The sequence below is a fragment of the Rattus norvegicus genome, chromosome 7 (genome assembly GCF_021556685.1).
Source record: "Rattus norvegicus strain SHRSP/BbbUtx chromosome 7, alternate assembly SHRSP_T2T, whole genome shotgun sequence".
Taxonomy (NCBI): domain Eukaryota; kingdom Metazoa; phylum Chordata; class Mammalia; order Rodentia; family Muridae; genus Rattus; species Rattus norvegicus.
In genome coordinates, this window is record NC_141540.1 from 67,087,052 (window position 1) to 67,101,255 (window position 14,204).

The window sequence follows — 14,204 nt, forward strand, 5'->3', positions numbered from 1 at the left end:
AACTTAAGACCTTCCAGTGTCAAGGAACTTCCCAGGGGGGACGTTAAACCCTACCCCTTTACCTGTCTGCCTCCTAGGATTCTGTACTCAAAGTGTAATCTCTAGGCTAGCAGACTCAGCCTTCTCTTGGGAGCCTGTTGGAAATGCAGGCTCGGGACTCCTCCGCCCCAGTCCTGCTGAAACAGGCTGCATTTCAGCAAAGTCCCCTGTGGTGTGCACCCATGTCAAAGCAGACAAGGCCTGGACTTGGGGGGAAAAGCGATTACTGTGCAAGCAGCCTGGAGGCCTGAGCTCAGGGTGTGCCCATAACCACTAGGGTGGTGTTGGAAACAGGAAGACCCTAGGTGCTCGCTGGTTCAGAGAGAAATCCAACTCAAAAGTAAGATGGATGAGTAAACCAATAAGACATCCCCACAGTGCTGTAGCTCCCCTCCCCCAGCCTGTTTTCGAGAGGTGCTAACTCCTAACCTCTACCCAGACTGGCCGAATCGGGGAACTTTGAGGGTGCTCAGGTGACCATATTTTAGAATCAACGCCTCCAGAAAGACTCTGGCAATCTTAACTATAGAAATTACTGGGCAAGTGTGGTCCCAGGCTCTGTCAAGAGAGGTTGGGGGGCAGGGAGTGGGCGCACCATGAAGTAGAACTGCTCAGTTTCTTGCTGGTTAGCTCGTCTCTTGGCGATGCTGGGTTTACTCAGATAGGTTTCAGACACAGTGGACTTCACAGACTCTGTGGATCGGCTGTGCTGGAAGCACTCGGACACATCGTAGTCCTCAATAGTGACCATATCTTGGATCGTCTGGAGGGTGGCTTCTGTTGTTTTCTTGACCTGGGAACAGAAATGCATTTCTGTCATTAGCATCCTGTCCTGTGAACCCTATACTACTCCACGAGTCGGTCAGTTAGGGAGAGAATACTACAGAGCATGGTAGGTAAGGAAAGAGAGCCTGGCCCACTGGACCTCAGACCACCAGTCCGTGTTTCTGTACATCTCACTGGAGACAGTCAGTGTCATTTCTACTCACTCTTACCTTTTAAATTAAGGCAAAACTGCAAACAGAAAAAAATACACAGGCCATAAGGGTTGGAGATTGGTTCTAATGCTTTGATTCAGTCGGGAATCTGCATGTCCAAAGGCTAACGGTCCTTGTCCTGAATTGGTTCTTTTTTTTTTTTTTTTGTTCTTTTTTTTCGGAGCTGGGGACCGAACCCAGGGCCTTGCGCTTCCTAGGTAAGCACTCTACCACTGAGCTAAATCCCCAGCCCCCTGAATTGGTTCTTGATTGATCAGTAAAGATGCCAGAGGCCAATGGCTGGGCAAAGGGAGACAGGCAGAACCCTTAGAGTAGGCTAGGACGCAGCAGGGAGGAGAGAGGAATCGGCGTGACTGGGGTGGTGGTAGTGGGGAGAGATGTGGAGGGACACAGGAGCTGCAGGAGAGAAAGCCAACCAGCCATGGAAGAATATAAGTGGCCATTGGCCACTTCCTGGATTGGGCCTGGGGTAGCAAGGGAAGGTTAAGGAGTGCCCAGCCTTTGTACCAGATAAGGCATTTAAAATAAGCGTGAGTGTGTGTGTGTGTGTGTGTGTGTGTGTGTGTCTTTCATTTGAGGATACAAAGATAGCCCCTGGGCCAGTAGCTGGAAGTCCACCCGCCCCGCCTGGGGGAACAAAGCGGTCAACACTACACAGAAGTATAGAGTCCAATGAATAATCGCAACGTGATCACCTCTCCAGCCAAAAGTGCACGTGATCAATACTCTCACCATCCTTCCAATCCCGCCCCCCCATGCTTTTCTTCCTCCCAGTACATCCACTGACCTCCCTCTCCCCTCGCTTCCTTTCTTTTTACCTTATTGGGTACCAAAGCTAGGAACTTACATATGCTGAGAGCAAACATCCCAGTATGAAACTACACATCCATCTCTCCTCACACCCCACTGTCCAACATGTTAGCTGCATTTTATGGAAATAGCCCAGAATGTATTTTAAATCTGATTCCTTTTGCTCAACGTCAGGGAGATTCATTTCTTGCAAATATCGTATTCCATTACTTGATATTTACTGCAAGGACAAATCATAATTCACCCTGTGATGGACAGATGACTATGCTTTAGTTTTGTCTTTTATGAGTTATAGTGCAGTGGACACATTTTGGGGGGGAGAGGGCGGCACATATACACGGACACAACTGCTGTATATGGAAAATGCCGGATTGTTCTCCAAAATGATGATTCATATCCCCGTCAGCATGGTGGGGGATTTCCGTCACGCTACATCCTTGTGGACAGTTGGCGCTGTCCGTCCTTTCAGTTTAAGCCACTGTAGGTTTCCACTGTGCTGGTGTGCAGAGGTCTTGCATGGTTTCCGTGGGTTTCCTCCTGCTGTTTGAGCTTGAGCATGCTATCCTATGTGTAGGGCAGCCTGGATCCCCTTTGGGAATACTTTGTTGAAACCTGTCAATCAATGTTCTAGTGGGATATGAGTGCTGTGATTCATATTAGTAATTATTTTCCCATTCTTGGCTTCAGCTTTCACTGATTCATTACCAGCAGGATGAATGCGGCTTCTGGTTTTATTGTTATATTTTAGTGTGTGTGTGTGTGTGTGTGTGTGTGTACACGCACATATACCACAGCATTCGACTGGAGGTCAGAGGATCACTTTGTGCAGTCAATTTCTCCTTCCATTTTTATTCCTCAGGTCGCCACGCTTCCCTGGCAAGCATTTTTATTATATATTCAATATTCACTGTGGTTTGTCCGTGTAGTTATTAGATTCTTTGATGTCACTCTTTACATCTTAAAAGTGACCAGTGGGACTTCTTCTTAGTTGAGTCTGTTTCATCCACCTGAGGATCTTCAATCCGCACTTATGAGAGGTACTTTCGTGTCTGACAGTTATTCTTTAGCATATGGGATGCATAACTGCATTTTCTTGTGGCCTCCATCTTCCTGCTCAGTAAAAGTTTTTCTATTCATCTGTCATTGCTTTGAAGGAAATCTTTTGTTTCTCCATCTTCTTTTAAAGCCTTCTATTCATCCCTGGGTTCTACAGTTTCACAATTATGTCTAGGCACTGATACGTACATACATACATACATACATACATACATACATACATACATGCTTCATGTATGTGCCTGTGAATGCACACCTGTTACAGTGAGAGTATGGAGCTCGGAAGACAACCTGCGAGAGTCTGTTCCCTCTTTCCACCATGCAGGTCTCAGGGTTTGGGCTGTCAGGCTTTAGTTGCACAGAAGCACCCATGGTAAAGACACAGCTTGCGGCTTGCTTTTGAACCTGAGAGATTTATTCAACTTCTGGCTTTTCTCCTTACCTCTTAAGCTACTGCCTCTGTTTCTGACATTTTGTTTCCAAGAGCCTAGTTACAACAGCACACTTTGTTGTGTTCTTTTTGTCTCTTAATCCCTCTCCTGTATTTTCTATTCTTTTGCTTCTACTTTGATTATTTTCCTCCCCCACACCCCATTTATCCCTTTTGACCACACACTTCTCATCTGCGTCTAATCTACAAACCGTCTGGCACATTGGTTGGGGTTGTTTTTCTGTCATTCTCAGTTCTCCAATTGCTTTGTGGTTATTTCCCAATCTTTTATCTTGTAGTTCATTTTCTTTGCTGACATCTAAGCTTGCTTTTTTTTATCTCCTTGAATTCAGTAAGCAGCTCTTCTGCTGCGTGTTTCTGATAATCCTGTTACTCGTAGCTTCTGTGGGACCTTTTCTGGTATTTATTATTTCCTCTAGCTATCACTAATAGCTTTTCAAATCGCCTCATGTACCTAATTATCCTTCTTACACATGTAAAAATTTCTAACATTTTAATGTTCCTTACGCTATCATCTATCTATCTATCTATCTATCTATCTATCTATCTATCTATCTATCTATCTATCTATCTATCTATCTATCTGTTGTTTATATATGTGTAGGAATAGAGGATAACCTTTGGCCATCAGTTCTTTCTCTCCACTGTGTGCCTCAGAGATTAAACTCAGCTCTTTAGTCTTGGTAGCAAATGTCCCTACTAGCTGAGCCATCTTGTTGACCCCGTTAGACATCTGTGTAGTGTTAACTGAGGTCGAAAATTGTATCAGTCTCCCCAAAACAAAATTTGTTTTCCCGAGCTTTCAGGGCACCAGTGGCTTAGAATTACTGGACTTTTATTGCTGCTCAAAGTACTGGATACTCTTCCTTTGGGGAGGTGATGACTCTCATGTCATGGGCTTCACTCTTAGCCACATACTTTGTCCTGGACAACTAAACAGGAAAGCAAGAATCAACTAAGTGACTCCACACCATTCTTGTAAGAACTGGAAATCATTTTAGTTACTCAAACAACACTAAATTAACTAGTTTAGTTAAAACTTGAACAGGGCCATTGAGGATCAGCGGGTGAATGTGCCTGCCATGAAGCCTGACATGATGCCTGGAACCTATGTGTCAGTTGTCCTCTGACCTCCACATGTGTCATGGCACGCGCGCGCGCGCACACACACACACACACACACACACACACACACACACACACACGCAGTGGGGGAGAAAAGGATCATACTGTGTGGTTAAGGAATAAGAGCGTCAGTACTAGTCTGGATGCTGCAAACCAACGTGCAGTGGGACCAGTTAGAGAGATGCAGGGACTGTGATAGATTTCACTGTTCCTGTAGTATGCACAACGCGAGAAATGGGTATTTATGTGAAAAAGCATATTCCAACATTGGGTTAAAAAACCCATTACCACAGGCTGCAGCCTCAAAGGTCACAACTTTATACCTAGACCCTGGCTATAGGTATAGGTGTAGGTATGGTATAGGTATAGGTATAGGTTATAGGTATAGTTATAGGTGTGGTATAGGTATAGGTATGGTATAGGTATGGTATAGGTATAGGTATACATATAGGTATAGGTCCACCATGTCAGCCCAGTGTGTGCTTATGATTTATGGAAGCATTTCTAAAGAGGGCACATAGTTTGAACAGATACAAAAGAGTGCACTTGAGGACGCGACACTCTGATTGTGGCACATGCCGTGGTTAGACCTGTGAGGAACTTCCGTAAAACTGGGAGCACAAGAAAGAAATGATATTTCTAAATTAAAACATACTCTTCATGGGGGCTGGGGATTTAGCTCAGTGGTAGAGCGCTTGCCTAGCAAGTGCAAGGCCCTGGGTTCGGTCCCCAGCCCCTAAAAAGAAAAAGAAAAAAAAAAAAAAAGAAAAGAAAAAAAAAAGAAAAAAAACCATACTCTTCATGATTTTAGATATCTATGCATAATCAAAGCAACAATTCCTGAAGACTGATGTATTTTTACAGCTGCCTGAGTTTTCTATTCACATTAGGAAACTGAAAGTCAGTTACTTATGCTGAAACAATGTTAAATGAACAGAACCCCTCTTCACTCATTGGAACTCTTGATGTTGTACCGATATGTGTGAGCATGTGTGCTGTTCTCTCAGGAGTCGGGGAAAGCACCCTAAGAGGCAGAATTCTGAGCTATGTTGGGGGCCAGTGAGTAGGCACTAGAATAAAGGAATTCAAGGCAGAAAAGAGAAGAGAACAAGCCTCTTGGGGCCATAACAAGCAGCTTCATACCAACAGGAAGAGAATCTAGCTTACAGAAGGAAATGCTAATCAAACCCCCAGCATAGCACGCCCAGGGGAGGGGGCCATAGGGAGCCGCTGGAAGTCCTAAGGACTCCTGCTTTTAAAAGATCTCAGGGTTGATACACAAAAAAGGAAAAGGCGGAAAGGAAGAAAACAAGCCAGGAGCCCTGAGCTTAGTGGAGAAGTCACAATCCTGGATTTGGAAAGAAACACCGGAAAGAAAATAGCTGGGACATATATGAAAATGGTCGAGCACAGAAGTGAAGTGTCTGTCTTCTTAGGAACTTTCCTAAGTGGGGGGAAAAAGAATTATCAGGAATAGTAAGGTAAGGTCAAGCACTATGGTAAGGTTAAAAACTCACAGAAATGTTAGGACACCAGTGGAGGGTGAACGGGAGTTTATATAAGGAGCTCTGATATGTGTCTGAAGACAGTGACTGTGTACTCATATACATGAAATAAGTAAATCTTAAAAAACAAAACAAAACAAAAAAAAAAAAAAAAAAAAAAACATGGCCAGGTTGGGGATTTAGCTCAGTGGTAGAGTGCTTGCCTAGCAAGCGCAAGGCCCTGGGTTCGGTCCCCAGCTCTGAAAAAAAAGAAAAAAGAAAAAAAAAAAAAAAGAAGACGACAAACGATGTTTACATGTACACGCAGTCAACTCTGGTAAAGAAAGCATTCATTTAGAGAAGCACGCAGAAGTCTCACGTTTGTCCTCTGTGAAGAGTCTTGTAGGACTCTTCCTGATTCAGGGGAAGGGTGCAGTGAGGAGACTGTTTTCAGAATGATGATGTGTGCTGAGGCCATGTGAGAATGTCTTTCAGCTTAGGTGTGAGTTCAGATCCCTGCCCGTGAGCACAATCACCTCCTCCCAGGGTCTGTGCTCACCTCCTCCCAGGGACCATACTCATCTCCTCCCAGGGACCATGCTCACCTCCTCCCAAGGTCTGTGCTCACCTCCTCCCAGGGACCATGTTCACCTCCTCCCAGGGTCTGTGCTCACCTACTCCCAGGGTCTGTGCTCACCTCCTCCCAGGGACCATGCTCACCTCCTCCCAGGGACCATGCTCACCTCCTCCCAGGGACCATGCTCACCTCCTCCCAGGGACCATGCTCACCTCCTCCCAGGGACCATGCTCACCTCCTCCCAGGGACCATGTTCACCTCCTCCCAGGGACCGTGCTCACCTCCTCGCTCTCGATCTTGAGCGTGGCCAGTCGTGACTGCAGCTGTTGGTTCCTGAGCATGAGTTCCGCCTGGACGGGCTGCTGGGCGCTGACCTGACACACCTGATGCAGAAGGAGACAGTGCAGTCATGACAAGCACCCCTGGGCAGCCTCAGACGCATGAGTCTTATTTATTGGTTTTGGGTGTGAGCGTGTGTCTATGTTGCATGTAGTGTCTTCCTGGTTGTGTGCATGCAGGGTCTGGCAGTCAACTTGGGGTGTCTGTTGCTTTCCAGATTGTTTTGAGATGGTCTCTCACTGAACCCAGAGCTTATCACATCACCTAGACTGGCTGACTGGCAAACCTCTGGGAACCTCTGGTGCCTGTCTTTGTCCACCCACCCTGTTCCCACCCTTAGCCATGGGGTTATAAATGTGCCAGGTCTGCCTGGCTTTTTACACGGGTCCTGGGGGATCACTGCCCATCAAGCCTTTCTGTCTCATACTTACTTAAACTCTGTTGATTCCCACTGCTCTAGTTACAAGAATACCTTTTTGTTAGTTTTTTGAGACAGGTTCCTATTACATAGCCCAGGCGGACTTTAAACTTAGACTCTTCCCATTTCTGCCTCCTGAGTTCTGTGGCAGATATACGCCACTGTGCCTGTCTATGTCTTTACTTTTAACAGCTGCCTTGAAGCTTGACTTTTGAACAGACTTGGGCAAAGGCAGTAAGCACAGAATGCAGCTATGGCCTGGCGCTCTTGGGGAAGGCAGCAGCCACAGGAAACTCTGCTTTGATGGCAGCGGGGCCTGAGACCTAGAGCTGATGCTGGTGCCCTCGCTTTCAGAATCCTGATGACCGCTGGGCAGAGGGCAGAGGGCAGAGGGCAGAGGGCAGAGGGCAGAGGGCAGAGGACAAGGGGAGAGGGCAGAGGGCAAGGGGCAAAGGATGATCCAGTGGACTGTACAGGCCTAAGGGAAGGGGTTGCTAGGCTCGGCAGGCAGGCAGTTGTGCCATAGTCTCAGCTCTGCCTCCTACCCAAGCTGTACAACTTCCTAGTCATGGGGCTGCTGCAGGGATGAACTGAGACCATGTATAAGACACAGAGCTGTCCAAAAGCGCAGCATCTCTCAACCATGGCTCCCACCCGGTATCAGCTAAATCCCATGATGAGCTACAGACTTCACGAGGCAAATTATCTCAGGTGTTGGAAGAAGAAATTCTGGGCAAGACTTCAACGATAGATTTGGTCAAAATGAAGGCATCGATAAGACTGCACAAGAAACAAGTGCTTTCTCGTTACTCTCCTTGCCGCAGAGATGCCCCTGGCTGACAGAGGTTCCTTCTCATGGGGCTTGCAACCCTTAGAGGTTACAGCTCTCTGTAGCAGAGGTGGTGATAAAAGGAATCAGACCCATGTCATTAACATAACAGTAACAAACTATTAACATCAGCCTGAAGGCAAGCCTGTGACTTTTACTCTCCTTCATCCCTTGAAAGTGTCACCCAAAATGGAGAATGAAAACAGAGGCTCCTTGATTTGGAAAGATGGTGGTGGGCAGGATGAATACTCAGCTTGTTGACATGTATGTGTCATTCTGGGCGTGTGTTGGCATATACCTGTAGTTTCAGCACTTAGGAGGCTGAGGCAGGAGTTCAAGGTTAGCCTGGGCTGTGTAGTGAGTTAGCCTGGGCTGTGTAGTGAGTTAGCCTGGGCTGTGTCGTGAGTTAGCCTGGGCTGTGTCGTGAGTTAGCCTGGGCTCTGTAGTGAGATACTATCTCAAACGCAAACACAAACCTCATGTCTGTATAAGAATTGCACCTATCTGAAATCTCCAAATTTGAGGGTTGGTGGATTTGGGGATGTTCACAGGGCTTTTACCAGGTGAGTGTCCCCAATCTGATAATCTTAAATTCAAAATGTTTCAGAACCTGAAACTTTTGGGCTATCTCTTTTGTATTTTGGAATTAAGGGTGCTTGACCAGAACTCATCACTTCTCATCAAGTAATTTACTAATTAATAATAATAAAAAAGGATGATTAGAAACACAGTAGGGGGGCTGGAGAGGTGGCTCATTTGGTTAGGAACACTGACTGCTCTTCCAGAGGTCCTGAGTTCAAATCCCAGCAACCACATGGTGGCTCACAACCATCTGTAATGGGATCTGCTGCCCTCTTCCTCTGTGTCTGAAGACAGCAACAGTGTACTCACATGCATTAAAAAGAAAAGAAAAAAAAGAAAAGAAAAGAAACAATAGGAATAGGCATTTATACCTAACTATATATCATCATCTATCTGCCTAGCCATATATCCATAGTGTATCAGTTATCTGTCTATAATCGAACTATATATCTATCATCAGTCTTTCTGTCTATCTTTCACCAATAACATGCTTTATACATTTTTCGCTTTGGTTTCCTCTGTTCATAACATATGTCGCTATCATTCATGATCAGTTAAAATAGTTTCCTTTTCTTTTTTTTTTTTTTTCTCCTTTCGTAAAACAGGATAAAAACTTAAATTCGTGTACAGAATACACGTCGGGGGCTGTAGAGATGGCTCGGGGATTTAGAGAAAACTACTCTAGCAGAGCACGGAGTTCAGTTCCCAGCACCCATGTCTGGTAGCTCACAATCACCTGTAACTTCAGCTGATGTGATGTGAGGACACACACACACACACACACACATGTACATGTGCACACACACACACTTAACACCGACTCTTAAGAAAGAGTGCAAGGCAGCTGAGTGTGGTAGCTTACAGTGTACTCTCAGCAGCTAGAGGACAGGAGGATCAGGAGTTCAAGGCCAGCCACGGCGGCAGAGTGAGCCTGAGGCCATCATGGCCTATAAGAGGCTCTGTTTCAAAAAAAAAAATTATAAGACATAATAAATGACGTATGAAAAGACAACAGGCTCATTGAGAAGGGAAAATCAGTTACTAACCTCATCGCCCATGTGAGACTGAAACTCAAATTTCATTGGTGGGCAGAATGCCGCAGGGTACATCTCCATGAATCTCTGCTTGTCACTTCTTGGCTCTAAATTGTCCACAGCATTTTCAATGATGTCTAAGCCTTCGTGTCTGGAGGTTTCAAGGTTGTACTCCGCCGAGAGGTATGTTCTGAGGGCTCTGTTCAGACTTGCATGGTAGCCGAGATCACAGCACTTGAGAATATACAAGAACACAGATATAAATGTTAATCCAAAACTGGCTAAAGACCTACGTGTGCAACCTGTAAGCAGAAGACTCTGAAGAAGATCACGACGTTGGATTCGACATGGGCTTCCTGCAGATGACGTCAGAGGCACCTGAGGAACCAAGGAGATGTTAAACCGGATTCTATCAGAATTGATGGTTTTCATGATTCACAAGACATTACCAAGCAACTGAAAGGATAAACTGGAATGAGGGAAGTGTTTGTAAAGCGACTGTATGTATACAAATATATAAAGAACTCCTGCAACTCAATAGTTCAAATTGCTTGGTTGGAAGAGAGGGGTCTCTGAGTAGGAATCGCAACAGAGATATGGCTGGGGCAAGCGTTATCAAAAGAGGCTGGCGATCCTTGGTTATCAGGGAAACAAAGTACCAAGATAACAAGAATGGGCTAGAGGTGGCTTGGCAGTTACAAGCCCTTGTTGCTCTTGCAAAGGACATGTGGATTTGGTTCAGAGCACCCATGTGGTGGCTCACAACCATCTGTTAATGCCAGTTCAGGGGATCTGATGCTCTCTTCTGGCCTCTGTGGGTACTGCATACATGTGGTACTCAGATCCACGTAAGGGGACATAAAATAAAAATAAATGAATCTTAACAACAACAACAAAAACCAACCAACCAAAACCAAAAAACCAAAAAACCAACAAGAAACCAGCTCACACACACTAGCAGCAAGTGCTAGGAGGAATGTGGGCAAACTAGAGCCCTCACACACGGTTGGCGGGAGTGTAAAGTGGTATAGTCCTTTCATAAGCAGCTGGTTGCTCAAAAGGCAAAACTCACTGCTACTCCAAGACTCTGGGCTGGGGAGGTAGTTCAGTGGGTAGCAGCACTTTGTTGTCCAAGCAGAAGGGACAGGAGTTCATACCCCGCCACATGTGAGAAACCACAACATGGCCACGAATGCCTGCAACCTTTACACCATGTGGAGACAGGATGTGTGCTAGGGACAGCTAGCTCTGGGTTCAGTAGACACCCTCGCTCAAAAGAATTGGACAGTGAGTGATAGGTGATGTTCTTGTGGCATCTACATGCATATAGACTATGAACACGTATGCACACACATAGGCGTGCACACGTACACATGCACACACACTCATGGGTGTGCATATAACATGCACACACATGCTCACAGGCTCAGAAAATTGTTTTCCTAGGTGTGTATGTAGGAAGAATGAAAATTACTTGCCCCTGAACAATTGTAGCGCCTCTATTCATTGCAACAATGCGAACAAAATGTCTGCCAGTCAATGACTATATAGGCAGATTGTCATACAACCATACATTAGAATAGTATTCATCCACAGAAAGGAACAAAGTATGGGTCCATGTTGCAACACGGATGAACCTTAGAATATGCCGTATAGAAGTCAGTCACACACAAGCCTATGCGTCATGTGAACCCATTTATCTAAAGTAAAGAAGAGTCACAGCCAGAGACAGAACATGCACTAGTGGCTGTCTTGTGCGGGTGTGTGTGTGTGTGTGTGTGTAAGAATTGGAGAAGTAATTGCTGAGGGGTGCAGGATGTCTTTTAGGGATAATAAAAGTGTTCTAAAATTGACTGTGGTGATGGGTACGCGGTTCTCTGGCTGTACTAAATGCCAACTGTAGACTTTGAGTGCGTGAGTGGAATGGTATGTGAATTATACATAATAAAGCTATCAAAGATGTAACGGTGGAGTATAACAGCAGGAGGAAACAATGAGGAATGGCATCCAAGTTTCATTCACTCAACACTGTGACGGATACAGCAATTTATTCAAATCCTTCTAAGACAAATATGCTAAGTGAGGCTGCAGATTTGCATATTTTATTGAAGATTCAAGACTAATTCGAATTTGTAGAAGGGAACAGGCTTGAGTCTGTCAAAATATTCAGAAATGCCTTCCCTCTAACTCCCAGTAAAAATCCTTAAATAAGAAATGGTTGCTAAGGTCCTCTTATTACAGATGGAATTTTTTCCATACTCTTAGGAATCCAAGAGCTTTGAGTGGGGCTGAAGAAATGGCTCAGAAGTTAGGAGGATTGGGGTTCAAGTCCCAGCCTCTACCTGGGTGGTTCACAAGTGTCTGAAACACCAGCTGCAGGGGGATTCCATGCTTCTGGCCTCCGTGGGCACCTGCAACCACATACATACAACTCCATACAGACACAGATACATAATTAAAAATAAAAGTAATTTTTAAGGAAAGAGCTTTGATTTTTCCCCCTCCCTGAGTCTTTATTTCCTTTTTCCATGTATCCTAAGTGAATATGATTTAAAAGTGTGTAAGTCTGGAAAGGAGCCAGCAATTACTGACAGCAGAATTTTGAATTTGAACATATTAGAAGAGGAGGAGGAGGAGGAAGAGGAAAAAGAGGAGGAAGAAGAGGAAAAAGAGGAAGAAGAGGAAGAGGAAGAGGAAGGAGGAGAGGGAGAGGGAGGAGAAGAAAAGAGAGAGAGGGAGGGGGAGGAGGAGGAAGAAGAGGAAGAGGAAGAAGAGGAAGAAGAAGAACTAGTTCCTTACAGAGGAAACACATAGTTTTAAATAGGCAAAGCAGGTCATCTCCGTATCACTCTAATGATTCAGCTTGATTCAATTCAAATCATTAAGCGGCCCGGTGCCAGGGATTACACTAGGCTCCAGGCGCACGAAGGCTAGGACACAGCGAAACACTTCCATCCTAAAGGGAACAGAATTATAGCTGTTCATTAGTTTGCTATGAATATGGTAGGAGACTGGGCACATGGGAAGCAGCCTTGGCCCAAAGAGAGCAGGTCCTCCCGGCTAGGATGCGTCAACCAGCCTTTGTGAAGGGCCAATGGAATCCCAAGCACGTAGAAACACCAAACGCTAAGCTGGAGGCTCTGTGGCAGGTGCACACTTTGCATGAAGAAGGCCCTAGTTGTCCCAGGGACTGCAGTGAAAACTTTGCCCTTTCCAGCTTCAATTTCCAAATTATTACAATGGGGGCTTTAAAGCAAAATTACTTCGAAACCTTGTGGCTCAAAACACGATTAGCAGCAATAGCTTCACTAGGGGCGTGTTAGAATCCTGGGCTTGGGCTATGATTCAACAGGTGTGCCGGGGCTTGCTGCCAAGATTGGTGAGCCTGAGTCCCAGGACCCCTACATGGGGAATGACAGAACTGGCTTCTACAGGGTGTTCTCTGATTTCCACACACTTGCTATGGCCAGTGCTCCACACATATACGCAATCACACATTAAAAAACAAAAACAAAAACAAAAACAAAAAAACAAAAAACCCCAAAACCAAAAAACCAACCAAAACAAAACAAAAAAAAACAAAACAAAACAAAAAAAAAACAAAAACAAAAGAAAACAAAAACAAAAAAAAGAACAAAACAAAACAAAACAAAAAGACAAAAAAGAAAAACCAAAAACCAAAAAACTTAAAACTGTGTTAAAAAACACAAAATATTTAGCTCCAACCCTGACCCATTAGTCTGGACTCAGCAGTTTAAGAAGGAAGCACATTTGAATGATTAAACACTGGAAACATGTCCCTACAACACTCCAGTGTCAGGGTCTTGTGACTCTGTCCTTTGGGGGGTGCTGTTCCCCCAAGCTGACAGGAGGATTTGATTAAATATGATTTGATTTATAAAAAAAATCAGCAAACAGCTATGATGTCACAATTACAAGCAACACAATTGTGAAATGCAGCAACTGGCTCGCGACCATTCACTGCCAGCGAAATCAGCTGCACCCAAATACAGAGAGAATGATTCATTTTGGTTAATTTGGAAATTCTAGGCTCTAATGAACAAAGACTTCTTTTATTCCTCTTGCCTCTCCCAATCCATATCGGTTCCCTGCAGTTTTGTATACATCAGAGAGATGGGGGGGGGGGGGGAGAAATCATTCTATCTTTCAATAACATCTCATTTTATAAAGGGTTCCTTTAACATGTACTAGTGCTTAAAATCAGTTCAAAAATCATTCAAAAGGAAGACAGAATCTTCCACCCGATTACATGGAAGCAAGGAGACCTGCGGCTCCCTGGCCTAAGTATTGATTTGGGTGGGAGTTAATAAATAGGCTGAAATAGAGAGGTGACTGAGAAAGGCCTTTTACTCCTGACACAACCTGGGCTCCTGAGAATTTAAGAGAGAAAGGGTGACTGGAGAAAAAAGGGGGGGGGCAAGGAAGGGAGAAACAGAGGTAG

The 14,204-nt window shown here is 44.9% G+C and overlaps 2 protein-coding genes across 3 annotated transcripts in view; one reads left to right on the forward strand and one right to left on the reverse strand.

The window, feature by feature from the left end:
- The window catches only part of Srgap1 (SLIT-ROBO Rho GTPase activating protein 1), a 271,658-nt gene that overhangs the window by 54,978 nt on the left and 202,476 nt on the right, over positions 1 to 14,204 (reverse strand). For both annotated transcript variants that reach the window (XM_087557299.1, NM_001191784.2), the window contains 3 exon segments: positions 9,755 to 9,976; positions 6,822 to 6,923; positions 635 to 832 (listed from right to left, as the gene is read on the reverse strand). In XM_087557299.1, coding sequence (XP_087413425.1) covers positions 635 to 832; positions 6,822 to 6,923; positions 9,755 to 9,976 — 522 coding nt within the window.
- The window catches only part of LOC148004714 (uncharacterized), a 55,026-nt gene that overhangs the window by 28,792 nt on the left and 12,030 nt on the right, over positions 1 to 14,204 (forward strand). The gene's annotated exons all lie outside the window — the stretch shown is intronic.